This window comes from Polyodon spathula, chromosome 4 (genome assembly GCF_017654505.1).
Source record: "Polyodon spathula isolate WHYD16114869_AA chromosome 4, ASM1765450v1, whole genome shotgun sequence".
In the NCBI taxonomy this organism is placed as follows: Eukaryota; Metazoa; Chordata; class Actinopteri; order Acipenseriformes; family Polyodontidae; genus Polyodon; species Polyodon spathula.
The window spans coordinates 76442621-76466492 of record NC_054537.1 but is presented as its reverse complement, the minus strand read 5'-3'; the positions used below and the strand labels follow the sequence as shown (position 1 = coordinate 76466492).

At 35.7% G+C, this 23872-nt stretch overlaps 4 protein-coding genes across 5 annotated transcripts in view; 2 read left to right on the top strand and 2 right to left on the bottom strand.

Moving 5' to 3' along the window:
- Positions 1-2912, bottom strand: part of LOC121314877 (ATPase family AAA domain-containing protein 2-like) — a 34274-nt gene extending 31362 nt beyond the window's left edge. For both annotated transcript variants that reach the window (XM_041248605.1, XM_041248606.1), the window contains exons 1-3: positions 2125-2912; positions 970-1109; positions 282-319 (exon numbers count right to left, since the gene is read on the bottom strand). In XM_041248605.1, coding sequence (XP_041104539.1) covers positions 282-319; positions 970-1109; positions 2125-2280 — 334 coding nt within the window. In that variant the 5' untranslated portion in view covers positions 2281-2912. The remainder of the gene's footprint in view (positions 1-281; positions 320-969; positions 1110-2124) is intronic.
- Positions 2913-5735: 2823 nt separating this feature from the next.
- wdyhv1 (WDYHV motif containing 1) lies at positions 5736-9597 on the top strand. The gene is made up of 6 exons (XM_041248604.1): positions 5736-5946; positions 6359-6458; positions 7667-7717; positions 7903-8051; positions 8556-8680; positions 9034-9597. The coding sequence occupies exons 1-6, from the start codon at positions 5861-5863 to the stop codon at positions 9135-9137; spliced, it is 615 nt and encodes a 204-aa protein (XP_041104538.1). The 5' UTR covers positions 5736-5860; the 3' UTR covers positions 9138-9597.
- Positions 9598-11108: 1511 nt separating this feature from the next.
- LOC121314875 (proteasome subunit alpha type-2) lies at positions 11109-19670 on the bottom strand. Its single transcript, XM_041248603.1, has 8 exons — positions 19564-19670; positions 18733-18809; positions 15260-15392; positions 14769-14891; positions 13351-13432; positions 13082-13155; positions 11866-11923; positions 11109-11422 (listed from the first exon to the last, which is right to left on the bottom strand). The coding sequence occupies exons 1-8, from the start codon at positions 19602-19604 to the stop codon at positions 11306-11308; spliced, it is 705 nt and encodes a 234-aa protein (XP_041104537.1). The 5' UTR covers positions 19605-19670; the 3' UTR covers positions 11109-11305.
- Positions 19671-19942: 272 nt separating this feature from the next.
- Positions 19943-23501, top strand: LOC121314874 (39S ribosomal protein L32, mitochondrial-like). Its single transcript, XM_041248602.1, has 3 exons — positions 19943-20115; positions 21869-22047; positions 23205-23501. Exons 1-3 carry the CDS (start codon positions 20022-20024, stop codon positions 23457-23459), a joined length of 528 nt encoding a protein of 175 aa, XP_041104536.1. The 5' UTR covers positions 19943-20021; the 3' UTR covers positions 23460-23501.
- Positions 23502-23872: the final 371 nt, after the last annotated feature.

Here is a 23872-nt window from a genome sequence, read left to right as displayed (position 1 = left end):
TGAGCAAGTCACGGAAATCGACAGACACTTTCATTCTGGGCTGCCTGGATGTTTTTGCAAACATCACCCTTTGGCAAGGACATCTGTTTGTAATAAGGAAATATCAATTGACCAGGTACCAGCAACAAATTACAAATAAAAAGATTAACTCATAGAAATGGATGCACCAAACGGTGGTTACCGGGCATAAAACAACTAAGTAACTGTGACCTTCAAAACAACTTAGATTGATTAATTCTGTGATTTTACAGTAGATTTCAAAACATTTTTTAAATGCCCACCTTGCGGCTGATCTTCATTAGTTTTTCGGCTTGACTTCCTGAAGGTAAGAGAGAGAGAGAGAGAGAGGTTTTAATTAAGTTATGGAACTAAAATGGCAAATTGCTTTTTATGCATAAATACTCCAAATTCACAATTTTGCAGGGCACAACTACACGTGTTTATGTTAAATTACTCAAAATGCAAAAAACACAATTTTGTTTTCAAAATACACTTACTTAAAAATATACTATTTTTTTTTTAAATGCATCCCAACTTCATGCAGTAACTTGCATAAAATAATTACAATAGTTTATGAACAAAATACAGGTAAGAGATTCAGATTTCAAAATGTAAACAGTTTTCCACAAATATACCTGAAGTGTTAATTAACTTTCCAAAGACATGCCATTACAGAAAAGTGCCGTTTAAGAAATCTAATACTCAGATTTAGATTTCTAAGAGGTTTTGTTTTTAGAAAACTTGAACTTGTTTACAATATTTTACAAAGCTTTTGAACTAGTATTTGTTTAATTTGATACTACAAAGTAAACCACTCCGATCAGATCTGGAGCCTATACATGTGAATGGAAAGCAAACATCAAATGAAACGGATTACCCAAAGCTAACTACTCCAAATGGTACGCTGGTCTAATCTGGACTACTTGTTTCAAAGACAGCACTGTTCTGCAGTCGTATACTGTGCTGTACCTTGTAAAATATTTTTTGATTGTTTGATCCTGCTGTGGTATGTCCACACTTTTATCATTTGAAACTTCTTGTTGTTTCAGTTTTTTGTTCCTTGAAGTGCATCCACTTAATTCACTTTCTTCTTTTACAGATAAATGGCCCTGCAAGAACAAAGAGGCCATCTAAAAACAGTTTCTTACAAGCACAAAAGCATCAATACTACTTGTATAGATATTACTGTACTGTAATTAAAACAAAATATTATTAAGCTTGATAACTAAAAACATTTTATGCATAATGATTACAATTGTAATGTTGACTGTTTCAACTTTTCTGAGAAGACAACAAAAAGCTGTATAATTATTAGGTACTGTAAATGCCATACTACCTGTACCATCAGATGGGGAATAATCTGCAGAAATAAACTTCTGTATAAGGAATGAAATACACAGAAAACGTGCAAACACAGTTGACTAGCAAAAACTGTAGAAACCTCAAATCTGTCTCTTCAGGGAGAGATCCCTGACCATAGGGGCAAACTGCCAGACAATGAACAAGTCACCTTGTGTTTGTCAAAAGTTCGATACACCGACGAGAAGACCACTGACCCTCGCCACGGCTTAATAGGAAAAGCTACCCTCTTATAATAACTTTTAAATAAAACCTTATTATATTTTATATGCAAATTAAAATATGTCGACTTTTTTGTTTTTATTATTGCATCAGTGACAACGTACATCGATGTCACATCATACGGCTCACATCGCTATTACTTGTTTAGGGTGCAGTGAAAAAATAATGGTTTGCTTTCTTTAATTGACCAAGTAATGGCAAAAGGGTTAAGATTATTGTCCACCATTCTGTTTGGGAGAACGTATTTTGCTACCTATAAATAATATCTGTCACCAAATTATAAATGCCAAACTTGAAACACACATAAAATAGCATTTTTTTTTTTTTTTTTTTTTTTAAGCATTGGGATTTTTTTTTTTTTTTTTTTTTTTAAACAACAAACTTTTTGTAAACAAGCCCTTTGACAAATCTTTGCGGTTTATAACTTCACTGCAGATCCAGATGAAAAACATATTGACTCAAAAGTTAAAAGCTTTAGAATAGGCAAAAAAACAAAACAAACAAAAAAAAAAAACACACACACACAAATAAAAGAAAACTCACGTTGGTTTCCATACTGCGGAATAAGCTATACTTCGATAGGCGAGTGGATTTCCTCTTTGGCGAATGCTGCAGCGACAGAAACTCAGAACTCGAGTCCAAGTCACTGGGCTTTGGTGGCGCTGTATTTGAGCCAGCACTGTGGCGTAACATCACCATGATGGTTCAGGTTTCTCTCAAACAAATAAATCAGAATTAATAATTACTCAATTAAAAAAATAAAAGCCCTAATTAGGCTGTCCTCTGGTCTACTAAGCTAAACGCTCTATCTCCCCCTTCTTCAGTTCTTGATTTCTGGCGCCACAAACGTCATAGCAAAACTGTCACTCCCTCGCCCCGTACCGCTCTGTTCAGTTTCAGAGACTAGGTGCCAACTTACTGTGCCGGTATATATTTATATATTAAAATTATCTTTACAATTCAAAATCAGTGTTGGTAATGTGTTTACTAAAGCGGTAGAAGCATTTTTAATTTCGCTCTAAGTATGACCAGTAGAAGCAAATGACAGAACTTCGCCCGCGCAGTGATCTGGTTTTGCTGGTTACATCTTTGGACCTCTTTTGGCGCGTCGAAAACGAAGCCGGAAACCGGGGTCTGATTGGCTGAAAGGATAGGCCAGAGGTGACAAGTAGGCGGGGGAGTGAATTGGCTGAGCAGATGCAAAACAACACAGAAGTGTTTGGCAGCCCTGGGGTTGCCGCTGTATAGAAACAACTATAGAGGCTTATTCTTTTTTTTTTTTTTTTTTTTTTAAAACATACAGATAATATAACATTTGTTGTAAAAGAACATGCGTGTCAGAATTATGGAATGTATGTTTTGTAACTACATTAATACTGGTATGAAAATTGGGTCTAAATAATCGACAAACGTGTAAAATGTGTTTAAATTACATTCACTAATTATATGAAAAAGTAAGTGTGATTTTTCTGTGGTCGTAAATTCCTCCCACTCAAAAGCTCTGTATTAAAAAACTAAGAATTACCCCAACCTTTCTTATACAGATGGCGTAATGTGTAATTAAGTATGCAAATAGATAGGTAGTTTAAATTAAGAGCACAGTTATCGTTCTGACCTCCCAAATTTCTCCGAAATTAGCAAGCTGCGTACACACTCGAGATGTTTTTATTTTTTAAATACCATTTTGGTTACACAGTACTGTATAAAATAAACACTACTTATTTTTGGAGTCCAAATAAATAAGACAGCTGTTTGGTGCCCGTTTTTAGTTTCCAGGCAGGAATGAGAAAGATGTAACACAGCTCCCACAGTAATTATTGTAATAATGTTCGCCTGTAATTTGGCGATCTCCGTGAAGTTAGCAACAATTTTAGTTCTGGCGTAACTTCCGGTGAATGCTAATTCCGCATCTCAATGTTGAGACCGGTTTATTTTTTTCCAAGATAAAAGGTGTCCATCCTGTCACTCTCATATAACGGTTGGAAGAGACAGTAGAAACAACAGCAAGAAGGCGCATTAATAAATTGCTTGTCATTCATTATTAAATTATTAATATTATTTTTTAATAATATTATTACTCACCAAGCTATTCTAGCTCCTTTATACCAGGTAATTATAATAGAAAAAAAGTAGTATTATTAAATTAAAAAAAAAAACAATATTATAAAAATGTTTTTAAACAAGATTTAAAAATAACAATATGGGTCCTTTGTTATTAAAAGTGCATTCACTTAAATAATCTCATTACAAAGAAAATAATGTAGTAACTTGTATTGTTGTGCAGCAGTGGATTCTGCATTATACGGCAGTGGTTCACGCCACAGACCAAGGCAGTGGTCCACATCACTCATTGGGTACCAGCAAATAAAAAGGTCATTTTCTTTTTAGTATTGATGTACAAACTTTAAAGGTTTTAAAAAACAGTTAATGACTGCTGGTGTATACCCCCATAATAATGGAAATAAGTTGTCTTACAGGATTCTGTTAACACATACTAAGGTATATTGTGAATGAGTACAAACATACAGTATAGTTGTTCAAATGAAAACACGAAAATAATCTATGTGACTTACATACCTTCAGAAATGCATTACTAATAATGTATTATGTATGTGTATATGTCTCTCTTTTTTTAGTTTGTGATGGTATTTGGCGACTCACATCTCAGCAGCCTGACCAGTGGTTTTGTGATAATGCCATTCCATGACCTGAGATTGGTTTCAGTTCCACTCCTGGTGCCTATGCAGCAATATTGAGGAAGGAAATTCTAAGAGAATCCTTACCTGAAGAACCAGATTTAGTGGGGTTTTTTAGCCCTTGGTAATAACCTCACCAAGAGCAACACCATTGAGCAAGCTGGCAAGGAATTTGCTACCCTTATCCACTCAGCACAGCATAGGTGGAATAAGGCAATGTAATGTAACAACGGCAATTGTTGCAATTAAAACAAAATATTATTAAGTCTGATAACTCAAAAACACTTTGACATTTTGTGCATAATGATTACAATTGTAATGTTGACTGTATCAACTTTTCTGATAAGCCAACAAAAAACTGTATAATTATCAGGTACTGTAAATGCCATACTACCTGTACCATCAGATGGGGAATAAACTTCTATGTAAGGAATGAAATACACAGACTATCAAGTATCTTCCTCACATGCAGTTTTTAAAAAAATGTGTGATGGAAAACAGACAGTACAATCTGAATTCCATTATCTGCCATGCAGGGAAATTAGTCACCCATGGGGGTCATTATTGGTCAGTATTAATGAAAAACAATCATTCCAAAAAAATAGCAAATTATTTCAATGTTGTTCATGCATTACCTTCTTGTAACCAAGAAGAGACGTGCAGAGTATATTACTTTTTTTGAAAAGACAAACATTATAAAAGATACAAGTACTGAATTCTCTGGGAATAAAAACACCCCCCATTATGCAAGCTGTGACAAACACAACAACACAAGACAAGTCAGAGATCAATCATTCAATGATAGTGACTTGACTATTTGTAAAACTCATCATTTAATAACAAGCATGGGAAGCGGGTCTAAGTTGAAAATTGTATTGGATCTTCTTAACTGTACAGCAGCAATTACATTCGTTTACTGCATGCATGTTCCATATTTCCTAATAATGTTACTTTTAAGAACATTCTTTTAAATATGGATAAAATAAAGTGAATCTCCACACATCCTGATTCAAATATCATGCATTAGTTTTCTAATGACTGAAATACACAACCCACCATCCAAAGTGTCATATTTTCAGCGCCTGGGCACTTCTAAAACCCCAGCAACAATAGCAGTGACGTAAATCTGGCACAACCAACCCCATTCTCTATTCTCTATGAGTCTGTTCAATAAATTTAACCACCCTTTTACTGAGTTACAATCCTTAATTTTTTCAGGAATGACTGAAATATACACATGATAGATTTTTACATACAAAATATATAATAGAATAGAAATATAAACCAGTATAAATACAATAAGTATTATAAACAAATAAATACAATAATATAAACAAAAATAAAGATAAATAAAATAAGGCATTTTTTTAGCAGATTATTTGAAGCTTTTATTTTGAAATACGCTTTCGACCCTCTCGGACTGACTTACCGGAAGTTGCATAATGTTGCCAGCAACTGTTGCTCGCTGCACACAGGGAATTTGGCGTATGTAGTTCCACTTTGCAAAATAGTAAAGTAGTTTGAACAAATCAGTAGCCTGTTTTTAATAATGTACTAAACAGACAGTATATATTAATACAAAAATGAATAACCTGAATGCAGGCGCTGCAGATGATTATCATAGCGGCATTCTTTCAAGAGAAGACTGCATTTATAACAGCTGCTACTGGTGAGGCCGCACAATTAATTACTTATCGGAAAAAAAATAAAATCAATTTTAATATATTGTCTAAATATGTTGATAGATTAACTTTTCGATTAATATAACCATGACTAATGAAGTGATTTCTTTATTTTGTATATATTTTTTTAATAGTGGGGATAATATGCCTTATGCTTTCCTTGTGTAATCTAAATAACATCGATATAACATTTTCTTTTGTTTGTGCAATTTGTCTACTTGCTGGTAGTACTTACGTGTTTTTGTCAGGGACTCTAAAAAACATCCGCCTATCTACACACTTTCTGTATTTTAATGTTTAATTATGAAATAGATGTTAGTGCCAAGTTGTTCAAACACTGCTTTCACATTATTATTATTATTATTATTATTATTATTATTATTATTATTATTATTACAGTGAAGAAAATGTCTGGAAGCTCTGTGAACATATTAAGATCCAAAAAGAGTTTCATTTGGAAGAAGTGTATGCTGTATTTATCTCTAATGATAGAAAAATGGTAAGAACGATTACGGATATAATAATGTAATAAAAACTAGCACCTGCTGTGTGTTTAATGCAACATGTGTAGCCCAAAAGTTAAATCTTTTTGTATTATATTTAAAATCTGCTGTTGTGAATGCGAAAGTCTTAGACGTTGCATTTTTCTACTCTGATGCATTGTGAGCATCAACAATTTACTCAAAGCCTCCGCTAGTGTTTTCTACTATTATAACAACCTTGACTTGCATAAAGAAGGAAACACATTGAATGAAATAGCTCGCATCACTTGATTTTCAAGGTGTGGTGTCTGAAGCATAATCAACAAATACTGAGAAACATCATCTGTAATTGACAAATACAGGACTGGAAGACTCAAAAAGGTGTCTAACAAGGATGAACTATACTTGAAGATAATATCCTTAAGGAATAGAAAGAGGACAAGTGCTGAACTGACAGAAGGCACAGGTGTCATTGTCCATCCATCAACAGTTCAAAGAACATTTGAACACTGTTCCAGTCCAATTTCTGTGCTGTTGTGCATATTTTAGCCTTTTAGTCTTGTTCCCCTTTCTTAACAAAGGTATTCGTACTGCAACATATCCTTTAAGTCCTGATTTCAAAAGTGACCTTTGTACTGTTGATTTGATGGACAACGACACCTGTACCTACTGCCAGTTCTGTTGTCAATTCAAATTATATAATAAAACAAATGATATATAACAATAAAATTCAGACTGGAATTTATTGCATATTACAGTATTTTTATTGACTGTAGGAGTCACCACCTTCTTCCTGTCAAATAGGGGCATATTAATAGTGATTTACTCCAAGGTGAAGATTGTACCCTTATAGTAAAGGGATTATTAAAATATATAAATTAAGGAACAAAGAATCTTAAAGAAGACACCATGGTGTGAGTTTTACTAGATCCATTTAGTTACATATTCATTTCCAGATAGTTAATACTGGTAATTAGTATACTATAGATGCTAGTGTTATTTTTAGTGAATGTATTACATTGTATAAAAGTTAATGCCCTCAAAGATTCACACTGGGTCTAACAGCTGTTTCTGTTAAGATTGAATAAAATATGTCAGCTTACAAGATAAAATTAAAGCTTTCTTTTATGAATTGTGTCCTCAATAAGCACCACTGACAGCTTGGCAAAATAATGGGAAACTCCTCAAGGTGTTTTTCTTTTTTTTTTTCTTGTGTAATTTTAAGGTGCCCATTTGGAAACAGAAGTCAAAAAGTGGAGACGAACCAGTCTTGTGGGTCAGTGGTCTGAAAGAATAATATTGTATTCTTTAAATTTTCTCTTAAATTGAAAATAAAGAAGTCATTTATCTGTGTATATTACTGTAGATTGTTTTGTTTTCCAGACTCTTTGTGACAGTTTCCATAAAAAAAAAAAAAAAAAAAAATACAATTTAAAATATATATATTTTTTGTCTTCCTAGGATTACCATGTCATTTTACTACATGTACCAAGCAGAGGTCAAAATGTAATCTATGATCTTGACACAGTCTTGCCATTTCCCTGTCCCTTTGACACCTACACCAAAGATGCATTGAGATCAGATGACTTTATTAAACCCATATATAGAAGGTAAAGTACATGTTTATCTGTTGTAATATATACCAGTTGTTATTTATTTTATACATTTTACTTGTATCCCATTTGTACAAAAACTGTTGCGTTCCAGTTCATGTGAACATACACTTTACTACACTGTAAAGCTGATACATTAGCATCATCTCAGTATTTTATCACTTAACATCTAATGTGTACTTTTCATTTTAGAAATGCATATTTTTAAAAGATTGTATGTCTGTGTATGTAGCACGTCCAAACCCAAAAGAAGTATAACATCTGATATTTTTTTACTGCATAGTTTATGGTTAACATCATGAGATTAACCTTTTATGGTGGCATAGGAAAACATTTAGATTTAGCGTTTTTTTTAACTAAATAAATATTATTTCATATTATGTTCCAATTGGTAAATGATGGGCACTATTTTAAGTTTTTCTGATCATGTTAAATGAACTCCTGTGGGCACTGGTTAGTTTTCTACACCTTCCAAGCTCATTGAGATTTGATTGCTTCCAGGAAGCTGCGAGTTATACCAGCTGACGTATACTTGAAGACCTTTGCCTCTGATCGATCTCATATGAAAGACACCAATGGGAAGTGGTGCATGCCTCCCCCACCTTACCCCTGTATTGAAACAGCAGGTATGTCTTCTGTTATAACCTTAAACAAGGTACACTTTTGCACACCATGATTTTAACGTATTTGCTAGATGGCATTAGTAATCAATATTAACCAACAGTTTTATTTGGTAGTTAAAGCTGTACATTTTCTACTCCATGCAGAAATACCAACTTTTTATTTGGACAAAAAATTGTGAATTTGTATTCTTGGCCGCGCAGATTATTGCAAGTACTTTGTGCCAAAGTGTGCTTCTGAGGAGATCATTTTGTTGTATTATTTGAATTAAGAAATTGACACTTTAATTAAATAGTTGAAAAGAATGGGATCATTTTAACCTCAGCCTTGGTTGTCTTCTTATTTTCTTTCTTTACAGAATCTAAGATGAACATAAACAGCTTTATTAGCATGGATCCCAAAGTAGGATGGGGCGAGATCAACACCTTAACAGAGTTTGTGCAGCGATTTGGCATGACATAATCATTTGCTGCTTCATCTTGGAAAATTATTTATTGGACTGAATTAGGTTCTTTCAGACATATTAATTTTTTCATAAAACACAATGTCAACCTCGTTTTATTATTAAGCTATTAATCTAAGGCAAAATGCTTGATAGCCATGAATTTTATCCATCAAAGAGACATCAAGAGTACAAAAATTATTCTGAATATGTCTGGGTTGTGCTGACAGGCAATCCTGCCCCAGACTACCACACCCTGACATTTGAAGGATGGCCCACTGGATGTTTGGGTGAAAAAGGTGCGACAGTCTCTGATTGATCCCAAACACGACGCCAGAACAAATGTTGGAGTTCAAACCTGAGACCGGGCATAGCAAAAGTTATTTTTGTAGTCTACAGGCTATGTTTAAATTATTCAGGTATGGACCTGTACTTCTTGTAATCATGTGAGCTTTCTCCATAAAACTGTAGTCAACCTTATTTAAATGTCCATCTAATGGAAGCTTATTTCTCTTTTGTACGCATGTGTGTGGCTGGGTATGATTACTTGAAAAATATCAAAATGCGATCATTAAAATTTGTAAATAGGTTTACAATCAACCAGTTTTTATTTTCAAGTGCTGATCAAATTTAAATCAGAGCAAGACTGTTGAAGTGACTCTTCAAAGAGAGTACATTTGAGTGTTGCTGTGCATACAGCTCAAAATGAGTTAGAAAAAAACAAATGTAAAATAAAACAATGAAGAACACAGGATCTATATTCCACATTCTAATACTCCTTAATAACTTTTGAGAAATAATGCGTTAATCAGTTTTTATCACAGCTGAATAAACAGTCCTATACCCCTTTCACACATACGAGACAGCTCAGAACAGGCACTGATGCGGCATTTTGGCCTGTGTGAATTGCCTATACCGTCACAGAACCATCATATTTTATGCCATCTGAACCACCGCGCAAGGTGGTTCAGACGGCACTGAACAGTTAACTCCTGTGTGAAATGCTTTGCCGGTATTGAAGCTCTATAGTGGGCGTAGATTATAAGTCAACATCCCAGTTGACTGCATGTATACCGGATGTTTTGTGGGTTTTTTTTCGTTGGCGTTACACGCTTTCATTTATTTTCAAATACATTGGTTGATCAGGAATGAGGTAGTAATTGGAGTCTGGAGTAAGTTAATAATTGTTATTTTTAATGTCCGACTAGGAGAATTCACAAATAGAGGGGACAGTGCATGATGCTGTAATGTACGGGCGGATCGCCAACATGATGCATGAGTGTGGATACAACCGTTGCCATGAAAATGGTCTGTTGACAGACAGGTTTGAAAGTTGTACTCACATGATCCCTTTGGCTGTGTGAAAGGGTTATGACGGTATTATACTGTCATCAATTGAGCAAATTCATGCAGTGTGACTGGGTTTATTTATTTTTTTTATAACGTCTGAGATGGCTCAGTAGCAGCATTTGTGTGTCAAAGGGGTATTAGATAGATGGATGGAAGGAGACATCCACTATATTTCTTCCACCAAGAAGGTATACTGTATCCCCAGCTGGAAAAAACAAACTACACTGCACTGGAACAATCCATGAAAACTGTCTAATGTTATAACTTGGGTAGTTAATTGAAATTATATTTTTCCTGTCTCTAGTGAACAAACATTTATAATGTATGGTATGCATTCTTAATGACATATGTTCTGGTATTATTAAAGAAAATACATGAAGTGACAGCAGTTTGAAAAAAAAGAAACTAAAAACACATGCTCAAGATCAAAAAGTGTAAATGGTATATGGGAAGAGTTATTAAGCAAACAAAACTTAAGAAGCAAAATACATTAATGGGATCAGTGCAAGCCATCAGTATTGTCACCTAATTTACCTATCTTAGCATAGGTTCTTATTCAAAAACAGTGATGTACTGTCCTAGAGATGGCCATGCTTTTATTTTTCGACTCAATAAGAACATATTTTCAGCAAGCATTTGAGTTCATTAACCCTGGGTAGTCAAAACCATGTTTAATTACTGGTATTTATTTTTCGTTTTCTAAACAAGAAAAAAAAAAAAATACAAAATGATAAAAATGCTCCTCAACTGAAAATACAGTATTTGTAAGTTACAGAAGAAACGTACACAACTCGGAATAGATGCCAAATCAGGTAAGTGGTTTTAATGTTGGTTTGTTTTAAGCGATGGCAGCCAGGTAATCTTTAACCTCTGCTGGAGAGAGTCGTCTAAACCCTTCTTCATTGCAGATGCCGACCTCTATGTTATCTTCAGTCATCTGCCCTTCAAAACTTTCCTGTTAATAAACAAATGGATCACATGAAATGTAAATCTGTAAAACAGATAATAAAGTGGAATCCCTCCTAAGCACCAAAAGGACTGAAATGTTCTTAACAGAGCTGGTCCTGATAGAGGAAGATCATCAGATTGCCTCCACATTGAGACTACTAGTGGAGAGCATTATACAGAGGTGGTTATATACTGTACACGTCTTAGTATAATTAGTTTGGAGGGATTATTCTATACTAGAAGGCACCAAAATGAAGAGAAAAAATGATCATCCAGTCTCCACCGATTTATTTTCAGACTCACTTTGCAAAATGATTACACACAACCCATACATGGGTTTGGCCCATTATTACTCTGTTTGCGTGGTAGTAGGTTATGTTTTATACAGACACAAAACAATTTCATAGTAGGAAAAAATATATATAATGTATGAAACAATGAACAGCTAACCTTTAGTGTTAAGATTGCTGTGTGAATTGCATCTTCAAGCTCCAGGTCTTCATTGTATCTATTAGAAAAAACAAACCAACACTGATTCCAGCAGTTTCTTTTTATAAGCTATGTGGATAGGAAATGAACTCTTTAGGCCACAAGTGGCAGTCTGGACAGAAAAGCTATTTAACTTTGCGCCTTTTTTTCTAGATCCAAATAGTATACCATATAATCGCACAAATTGGTATATGGTCTTATACTTGGCTAATGGTGTTTTTCTGAAAAAAACTGAGTTAATATTTTGGATTCATAAACAAGCATGTGCCTCTGCATGACTAAACAGTATTGTCCTTTCATAAATTCATACTACAGTGCTCCCTCGCTACAATGTGGGTCTCAAGGGACACGCGATATGAGCTTTATCACCGAAGAGCGTTATAAACGAGGGAGGGGGTGGGGGGGTGCCGCAGGACACAACAACACACATCTGACAAATACAAAATAAAATAACTCCCTCTATAATGCACAAGAAGCAAAAATTTAACTTTCCATAAATTAGCCGTGCATAAAGCACCATATTTCTTACAAAAATAAAAAAAGTAACATTCCTACTCGTGGATCATTTTAATTAGCAGTTTTTAAACTATAAATAGCCTGGCTAAACAATGGTTGGGATTTCAGTTTGAAGTGACACACAAGCAAACTAAGTGCGAGGAGAGCGAGTCAGGCGAGGGGAAAAAGAAACGGGCTCGCCCTAGGTTTGGCTGCCAGAGCAGGACTGAAGCGCCTCGTCTCCCGGAGAAAGCTGCAGCTCCTCTCGAAGCAAAAAAGTAAATACACTAGGAAAGATAACCACATAATAGGCCTAACATTTATTAGTTATAAAACGAATGCTGAATAAGATGTATGTGTTACAAATTGCCAGTTGAGTTTTTCTTCACTTCAGATACTGTCCATATCAAATGGGAGAGGCAGAAACGGAAGTTAGAGTGAGAAGTTGTTTATAGTTTAAACAGTACTGTATTTACTGTAGAAATATTGCATTAATCACTAGCATAGGGAATTGGGGGACATGCTGTAGGAGCATTATATCCGAGGCACGTTATAACCGAGAGCTTATAGCGAGGGAGCACTGTATTAAATTAAATAAGATTAAATAAACCCAATAACAATTTAGACCCAAAATGCTAAAAGCAAGAATTAATATTGTGATTCAATTTAAACAAATACATACCTTTTTTCAAGAAAGGTTTTTCCATTGACATAATTCTTTCCCATTGCTGTTGCTTTCCATGCAAAATAAGCACCCTGTATGAAAAAAAAAAAAATTGATTCAGAGCATTTAACATTTAATAAAGTAACTGCTTAGTAATCAATTCAGTTGTAAGGTTGTACAGTATAGCTGTACTTGGGGCCCTATACCTATATTACTGCAGTTAATTCTAATATTTTTTATCCACATGTGCATATAGATGACCATATATATTAGCATGCTTTACTTACTGATGGGTCAGACTGGAATAGATATGGACGTCCTTCATCCCAACCAGCAATCAGCAACGATACTCCAAATGGACGCACACCACTGAAAAAGCACAAGTGTAAACAGATACACTGCTTTTTTTTTTTTTTTTTTTTTTTTTAACTGGTCCTAATTGGCTACAGGGATCTCATAAACCAAAAGACGATTTTCGTACCTGGTTTTACAAACTTGCATGCATTGTTGATTTACATCATTTATTAACACAAACTGGCCTCACTTTAATCATGTTAACAGCAGCTTTTAGGTAGCTTGTTGTTTATAACAATGGAACAGATGAAGTAGAAGAATGTTTCAATTTCATTAACTTCACAGCTAATGAGTGACTCTAAAGTAGCTTAGTTTGCAAACTCAAAATCTCTGGTTGAGTGCAAGAGCACTTGAACTAACAAAATCATAATTTACAAAATAAAATAATTTTGAATTATTATTATTTATTTATTTTAAAATAAAATTTAGACTCTCCAATTATTTTATCCCCAATTTTATCCCAATTTGGAATGCCCAATTATTATTATTATCCCAGCTCACCGCTGCAACTCCCGCACCGACTCAAGAAACAGCTGCAGACATACGCTTCCTCTGAAACGTGTCCCACCAAGCCATCTTTTTTCACACTGCAGGTCTGCAGAGAAGCCATCAGACCTGTGGTGCTGGAGGACAACATAGATCTGAGTGGTTTCTACAGCAGACCCGCAGGCACCCTGTCGGCCACAGGAGTCGTTAGTGCACGGTGAACTGAGGATTGCCCTGCCTACCTGAGCCCTCCCCACCCAGGCAGCACTCAGCCAATTGTGCACTGCCCCCTGGGAACTCCTGGCCACAATCGGCAATGGCATAACCTGGACTCGAACCAGCGATCTCCAGGCTATAGGGCGCATCCTGCACTCCACGCGCAGCGCCTTTACTGGAAGCACCACTCAGGAGTCCCATAATTTGAAGAAAAAATTGCCCATCAGATGTTTACCATTTTCTTGGAATTTTCAGTTTTTGATGTAACAATGTTCTTATGCTCAGCCAAAAATGTGCACAAGATAAATCTCTCCATCGCCAAACAGGCATGATCCTGCTATTACCAGCAGTGAAACTAATTAATTAGTTATGGTTTGCATTAGAATAAATTATTGATTGTTTTTTTTTGTTCTTTTTTTTTGTTTTTTTTTTTAAATTGGCTGGGGTCTTTTTTAAATTTTAATATTAAAGCATTTCGGAGCTTTCATATCAAACAAATTGTTTTAAATTTGAATGTTAATAGTCTATTTAGAAATCAACTGAAATGTGATGACACAATCAGCAGGCACCAACCCTTTCCTTCAGTGTGATAAATCAAGACCAATTGAAATGGTATTAATGGTCTTGATTAAAATGTAAAAATCCTCACCCAGACTGTGTGTACTCCTGCATTACTGAGGCCACCCTCTGTACTAGCTGAGCAGTAGGAATAGGCTCCTGATAAACCAGAAAGTACTGCTGAGCCAATTTCCGAGCTCTTCGTACCAGCACCCTGGACAAGCAAAAATCCCACAATAGTTATCAGACATTCTAATACAGTATTAACATAAAACTAATATATAGTGTCAATATCTCTGTCTTAAACACATTCTGATACCCTCAAATTTGAGTTAAAGAATGTCCTCACCATGGTTCATCACCATTTGAGAATCGGTTCTCTAGCTATATACTAGTATGTAAAAAAAAGTAGATGTGACGTACTAGTTTTGCATTATTTGCTGTTCTCAAATAAAAATAAGGGGATTCTGTACAAATGTGATTCAAACTTAAGATTTAACAAATGTCACCAAATTAAATCATGTTTTTTGTAGAGTACTCTCTACATGCAGTGGTCACTTTAGAGTCGCTTTGTAATAGTACCTGTAATCAGGACCCATGCCACTATACACCATGCCTATGTGTTTGGTGATTGGCTCCACTTTGTGTACACTCTGTTCATCATAGAGAATGGACTTCTGTTTCTTCTCTGTTGCCAACACAACTCCATTAGCAGCTGAAAAAAGCAAAAAGCAAGACCTAATATACAATGGTTGGTTAAACACATTTGACATACAGCACACACTTCTGATTAAACTGCCTATCTTGTCTATTCTGTATTCTGATTACTTGGCATTGCAGCAGCATATTAAGTTTCTTTTGCTTCCTGGTACCTAATAACTTCATGTATTGAATGTTATATTTTGTCTAATGCTCTAACTGCAATTAGACAAGCATAGGAATTGATTAGGTAATAGGTATTAGCCATTAAAGTTGCATATTTGAAAAGTGAATATACTATAAAAAAAAAAATAAATAAGAAACAAGATCTTCAGCATTAGACAGCGTGGGAGAAGTACAGGCGTGGCAAAGTGCAGAGCAGTTTAGAAGCAGTAAGGAGAAATTACATCTTTAAATGCTTTAATCAGAAAATACAGGACACTGGGAAAACACTGCAGCTCAAAGTCAAACAGCCGCGTGTGCTTTTCTGATAACAAACAAGCTGAAACTCGGAGCAGCTGATTCAAATTCAGCGCCGTTCTGAGACACTGGGGACGGGAGGAGCCAACAGCACAATACAACAAACCAGCTATAAACGAGGCAGTCTTCCCAGCGACAGCGTGGGAGAAGTACAGTCAAGGAAAAGTGCAGAGCAGTTTAGAAGCAGTTTGACGGCTGCAGAAGAAACTGAACTTAAAAAAAAAAAAAAACATTAACATGGTCTTCAAGCCAGTAATCTGCGACACCTGCATGATGTGGGAAATCCGAGAAAACCCAGCAGAGCTAAACCAAATGTGCGTAAAGTGCAGCACGATCCAGGACTTGCATAAACTAGTACGTATGCTAGAAATGCAGCTGGAAGAAATGAGACAGCAACAGGATCTTGAGGAGCTGGCACAACCACAATTCATGGAAGTCTGTACCACCCCTACGACTGAAAGCCACGAGGGAAATGCAGCTCCTCTCGAAGCATTGATTTAGTCTTTTCAAATAGACAGAATAACTAAAACAGAGGTCAGAGAACCACTAGCAAACTCAGACCACAACATGGTCTCATTTGAAGTGCTTTTTAAACCCCCAAAAGTAATGACTACAGCTAAGGTTTACAATTTTAGAAAAAGCACACTATGAAGGTATGAAAGGAGACTAACAGAAGGAGATTAGAGTAAATTAGAGAAAATATCCACAGAAAAAAGGATGGCTGTTCTTCAAAAATGTAGTACTAGAGGCGCAATACAATTACACCCCTAAAGTAGACAAATCTAAATGTTAAAACTAAATTGCCAAAATGGTTTAATAGATCAATTAAAAAAAATATTCAGCAAAAAAGGCACTTTATAGAGCTTTAAAAAGGGACTAAAAACAAAGTACACAGAAAGAGTACAAGGAACTGCAAACACAAGTCAAAAAGGAAGTTAGAAAGGCCAAGAGAGAAATAGAAATGAACATCCCTAAGGGGGATAAAACTAATTCCAAAATGTTTTTCCAATATTACAACAGCAACAGAACATTCAAAGAGGAGGTTAAATGTCTAAGAGATACAAATGGCAAAATCATAGATGAAAATAGCTTTAGCATAACCGAGGCAGAAGTGTTAAAAGGAGTAGGAGCTCTTAAAATAAACAAATCCCCTGGGCCGGATAAGATCCTCCCAATAGTACTCAAAGAAATGAAAGAAGTTATTTACAAAACTAACCAAGATCATGCAAGAGTCTCTTGACACAGGGGTTGTACCGACAGACTAGAAAATTCCAAATATAATACCTATCCACAAAAAGGGAAACAAAACTGAACCAGGTAACTACAGACCAATAAGCCTGACTTCTATTATATGCAAACTTAGGGAAACTATAATAAGATCCAAAATGGAAAATTACTTATATGGTAAAAGTATCCTGGGAGACGGTCAACATTGTTTTAGGAAAGGGAGATCGTGTCTAACTAACCTGCTTGATTTTTTTTTGAGGATGCAACATCGATAATGGATAATTGCAAAGCATATGACATGGTTTATTTAGATTTCCAGAAAGCTTTTGACAAAGTCCTGCATAAAAGATTAATTCTCAAACTGAACGCAGTAGGGATTCAAGGAAACACATGTACATGGATTAGGGACTGGTTAACATGTAGAAAACAGAAAGTACTGATTAGAGGAGAAACCTCAGAATGGCGTGTGGTAACTAGTGGAGTACCACAGGGATCAGTATTAGGTCCTCTGCTATTCCTAATCTACATTAAAGATTTAGATTCTGGTATAGTAAGCAAACTTGTTAAATTCACAGATGACACAAAAATAGGAGGAGTGGCAAACACTGTTGCAGCAGCAAAGGTCATTCAAAATGATCTAGACAAGATTCATAACTGGGCAGACACATGGCAAATGACATTTAATAGAGAAAAGTGTAAGGTACTGCACGCAGGAAATAATAATGTGCATTACAAATATCATATGGGAGATACTGAAATTGGAGAAGGAATCTATGAAAAAGACCTAGGAGTTTTTCTTGACTCAGAAATGTCTTCATCTAGACAATGTGGGGAAGCTATAAAAAAGGCTAACAAGATGCTCGGATACATTGTGAAAACTGTTGAATTTAAATCAAGGGAAGTAATGTTAAAACTGTACAATGCACTGACCTCATCTTGAATACTGTGTTCAGTTCTGGCCACCTCGCTATAAAAAAGATATTGCTGCTCTAGAAAGAGTGCAAAGAAGAGCGACCAGAATTATTCCGGGCTTAAAAGGCATGTCATATGCAGACAGGCTAAAAGAATTGAATCTGTTCAGTCTTGAACAAAGAAGACTACGTGGCGACCTAATTCAAGCATTCAAAATTCTAAAAGGTATTGACAATGTCGACCCATGGGATTTTTTTGACCTGAAGAAAGAAATAAGGACCAGGGGTCACAAATGGAGATTAGACAAAGGGGCATTCAGAACAGAAAATAGGAGGCACTTTTTTTTTTACACAGAGAATCGTGAGGGTCTGGAATCAACTCCCCAGTAATGTTGTTGAAGCTGACACCCTGGGATCCTTCAAGAAGCTGCTTGATGAGATTCTGGGATCAATAAGCTACTAACAACCAAACAAGCAAGATGGGCTGAATGGCCTCCTCTCGTTTGTAAACTTTCTTATGTTCTCATGTTAACGATATGAGATAAGAAAACAGATCTTTTAACTTTCACTTGGAGTCGCTGTCTGTTATTATCAAATCAACCATAACTGTATATAGCACCTTTCATAGTGGTCCACCATCACAAAGTGCTTTACAACATGCAGTGACACTCACTGTGATAGGCTGAGAAGCGTAGTTAACAGTGAGCATCCTGGAATACAATTATTGTTATCATTTACCTTTTATTCCAACTGATGGTGCTCCTGCTGCTACAGCTGCCAGGGCATATTCAATCTGGACCAATTTGCCAGAAGGGCTGCAAATAGGAATCATAAATATTATTTTATAATGTAAACATTTGTTTTATCTTTGCACTTTGTAATACATAAATTCATTTTAAAAAAGATAATGTAATTGTTGATGGCATTTTTTGTTAGTTACTGTGACATGTATTAGTATTGTATATTCGTGTGCATTGAAAAGGTATGGATATGTGTTATGCATAATGTTTCCATAGCCTTCTGCGCCCAGTATAAACATGCTGGCAGTCTGACTTGTCAACAAACTCCCATAAAATAAAAATCTTATTCAAACTACAAAAAAAAAAAAAAAAGTTTTTTTTTGTTTGTTTGTATTTTTTTACATTATAACCCGTTTTGTTACTGTTTTAAAAGGCTATCCCCGTGAATTATCTGTAAAAGTATTAGAAAATACAAATAACTGAAAGTGAAAGAACATCTTTCCGTACACTTACACAGGCCTTCTAACTACTTACATAAACACAAAATTAAATTAAACATTTACAAATTATAACGAACGTTAGTATCAATTACGAATGCATAATTTGATTTAATTTTGCATAAAGATGAAAGCAACATATAATACAGGCTGTCTGGAACATATACATAGGCCAACAACAGGGTGACTGCGCAACTATACATCATGGCTTGCAGTTCAGACTTCCAGTAAACCGAAATTGCGAGTTTAACCATTTTACATTATTCTTCAACAACACTTAAATACACGAGTCTCTTTTCTTTACTAGATCCGGTAAGAACTGTTTAATTTACCTGAAAGTTGTTAGCGAGAAACTGTATCCTCTTTCAGCCATTTTCACTCACTTGCCGGGGAAACTAGCTCAACGCTGACACTCGCTGTGATAGGAGGAGAAACACAGTTAACACTGAGCATCCTGGAACACAGTGAGCCTTGAAACTACAAACCCCACAATACAACTTAACCGTACATGTTTGATAGTCCACTTTTTATTAGTGAATTGATGATTTAAAGGAGCTGGGTATGTTTGATAAAGTAACTAATATTACCCGTTTGTCTTTTCATTCAAGAAATTGACGACTCTTCCTGTAGAATGAAGCTAAGGAACGAGACCCAAAACAACAAAAAACTACAATTCCCACAATGCAAATTATTATATCGTCACAGGCCTTCTAATGCGTGCGCACTTTTGTGAGTGACCCTGAACTCACATGTAATAATTTTGCCTGGGTTACAAATTTAAATAGCGATAATGAGTGTAACGGGGCTCCTGGGTTTTTTCAGGCGCTCGTTTTTTCACCTGGAATCAAGGATTCTACAAGCGATCGGTTTTAATAGTCGTGCAGGTACTGTGCTTCTTAACTGTGTGAATCCCTTATTATAATGTCTTAAAAACAGTATTGGTCTTGCTGTATTGCAATATTTAATATACGTATATTGGTTGCCAGCTGATCTAAAACATTGTGACTCCAGTAGCACATTGTAAAGGTTATCATATGGATTGGGGTTATGATGTACATTATTGTTCTTTGGAGAATGTAAAGCCTCTATTCACACAGAGCTTGTTTAGAGTTGCCTGGGGATGATCCTCACTCATGGGGTAGTTGGAGCGCCACCTTTACCTAGTGGGGATAAAAACGACATTTTTTCCAAAAAGTTGTTGAGTGACTGTATGTCACCATTACAGACAGCAGGGTAAGAAGCTCATGCTAGCCCGAGGCAAATTAAAACTAATGAGGACGACTAGTTAACGTCCGTGTTTTAGTTGTCCTCTGCAAACAATTTTGTCCCAGCTTTGGACTGTCTTTATTGACGACCGTGTGAATACGTGAGTACATTCAATAGATAGTAATTCATAGCTATTTAAGCACTCACAGACTGTAACCCATAACTCCAAAAACCAGCCATCATTTTTATAAATAGCTACACATGTAACGAACAATAAAATACACATTTTATTTGTGTCAAACGCGTCATTTTCAGGCGGAGCTTCATGGTCAGCAAGGTGACACAGCTGGGCCCACAGTCGCTCAGTAATCGTTCATTAAGGAGGTGCAAACAGATGATCGATCAATGTGTAGGAGCGTTTACTAAAGTGTCTGTTTAAAACAAACAAACAAAAAAAAAGTCTGCATTTATATCAGTGTTTATTGTAGCGAGGGCTAGGCTGGGTTTAAAAATATAATTTATGGTAGCGGTCTATGCCACTGAAGGCTTTTAGGTTGATATCACCAGGTTCTTTTATTTGGGCCAGAGGATAAGGTCTTGACGAATTACAACACAAACACCCAACAAAAATGCCAGTGTATTCAGATGCATACACACACATCACTAGACAGAAGAACTAAACGAAACAATCAGTGCTCAACATAAAAGTGAAAACAAAAAAAGATTGGCTTGTCCTTGAAGTCGGGGATGGTTCCTCAGAAAAAGGTCTGTCTGCTACAGACATCTCACCGCTATAGATACCCAGAATGCACAATATCTTGCAAACGGGTGCTTTCCAACTCGGCGCGTTCATGGCCTCTTACTCACTCAGTTGATTCTCTGCAGCCAACCGTGCTTGAGTCTAACACAGAAAGGGGAACATCGTGAATCTTTTCCCCGGCCAGTTTTTAAAGAAAGAAAAAGGAAGTTACGACATAAATTTAAAAATCAGTCATTCACACAAGTACTACCACAATCTGGAGAACAGTTTTTTCCACTACTGATTCATTTTAAAAGAAAATATACACAATCGACAATACGCAGGGGAGGATATACATACACAAAAATAAAGTGCGCAATTCTAAATCATAAAATGAAAATGTAAAAATAATAAACTAAAGTGCAAAAACAGAAATATAAGTGAAAATTTAAAATAGACATGCATACAAATACAAAAAACCCACCCTGTTACATTTATTTTTTAGGAAAATAAAATGTAAGCCTAATATTTTTAGGGATCCCAACTGTTCTTAATTCCAACATAGGCACTTCACATAAGGACTAATATGTTTAATAACCACAATTTTGTGAATTTCTAACTCTGCAGTCAGCCTCCATATATTGTAACAGGCCCGCTTAACATTGTCTTGTCTGTTATTTTCATGTGTACAGTAGTTCCTGCTTTGTCAGTCCAGGGTCCTGGCATCTTTCCTCAACCACACAGAAATGAGGAGACTGAAGAGCACAGCTTTCTGGATAACATGTTCTGGATGGCAGCTCCCAAAAAGAGACGCACCATTGAAGTCAACCGTTGTCGAAGACGCAACCCACACAAACTCATCGAAATAAAGGTGCTGTTTAATTAATTGATTTATTTATTTTTACTAAGCATCTCTAACGCATAAATATACTCAAAATGTACCTACATCACCCTTGGTTCCTTTGATATCGTTTTGGGCTTGTTGCAAAATTGTCTCTGGCTGCAAAACTGTAACTATATTTGGTGTACAAAAGTAGTTTAATAATAACTATAACATTTTTGTAATCCTAATTTAGGGAATAAGTACATCCTGATGAGATGCAATATACGTACTGTCTGCATTTAGAGAATGTTGTAACTGTGGTGTTTGTTTAATTTAATTTAATGACATTTTTTGTTTAAGGCCTCTGGTCTGTACACGACGACCCCTTATCTCTACATATCCTCACACTTGTTGTAGTACAATTTTTAAAACGTCAATTACACTCACTTTAAAATATTTAGTAGAAACCACATGCATGTGTTCAAAATCACAATCTGACACCATAATAACATCTGATTTAACAGTTAACTGTTTACTTATACCTGGTCATTAAGTAAGAAATTACAGGGTGCGCAGTAGGGTGCTTTGTCAGGGACGAGGCCAAGCCCCAGAATGGGCAATTAAAAAAATCACAACATTTAGTAGTCGCTCTGATTACAAAATTCGATTCGAACTGTGCAGTTGTGCAGAAGATTTCGGTACAGTCATGTGATCGCTAAGAACCAATCATAGCGCTTAGTTTGTCCATAACATTTTGTAACACAAGGTTGACTGTAGTGAAGTTGTGGTGAACATCCCCAGCTAACCCCTGAACAGTTGGTTTAATCTTGTTTGTATTCTTTCCTTGTATACAAACAGCCTTCTGCATTAAAGAAGAGAACTGAATGCTGCTCTTGCGTTAGGACTGTTTTCAACTGATTTTAACAAGTTCTTATTCCTTATTCTAAAATGTAGTCGTATATGCTATTTCTTCTCAAATCCATCATACCTCATGGGACCAATATCTATGCTGAGCCAATGAAATGTTTTTTATATATATATATATATATATATATATATATATATATATATATATATATATATATATATATATATAGTGTATAAAGTTGTTTCTTTTATTAATATTTGGAATCCTGTGCTTTATTTTGGGCCCTCTCAGTGGTGACCTTATCATATTTTTCAAACCAAACTCTCTCTTATTTTAGACTAACATTGAGCCTTGCCCAGAATGTGGAAATCTGAAACAGAAGCATGTTCTTTGTGGCTTCTGCTATGAAAAGGTTCGGCGTGAGACGGCCATAATCAGAGGGCAGATTCAGGCGCAAGAAGGAAAGCCCTTAAACAACCCTGCAGTGGAGACGGTGGTCCTGTACGAAGGGGAAAAGCCTGCAGCTACAGATGCAGGCAAGAGGATCGTGGAGAGGAAGAGGCAGCGTCCCTCCTGGTTTACACAGTACTGATGTAGTAGTGGCAGCTGTGAAATACATTTTTGTAACAAGTAACAACCCTGTTCTTCTCATTATTTTCCCATTCTGGGGAAGCCTATCTCATCCCATGTATCCAGTTGTTACATTTATCTAGAAAACCACTTGCTGTATCTCATGTGTTGAAACATTTTGGAGATTATCAGGTGGAACTTGTCCTATCTAAATAGTGTCAAGCTTACAGTTTTACAGGTAGTTCTGTGACATGTCAAGAGGATGAGGCGGTGATGTCACAGAACTCCTTGGTGGCTTTTTACTGGTTATGTACAGTAGCTTGTACTTTATTCTCTACATAAAATAAAATATTTAAATATATAGCTTTAACTTGACGTAAATGTCAAAAACAAAATGTTTCACACAACTAGCATGTTACTACCATTGTGTTCTAA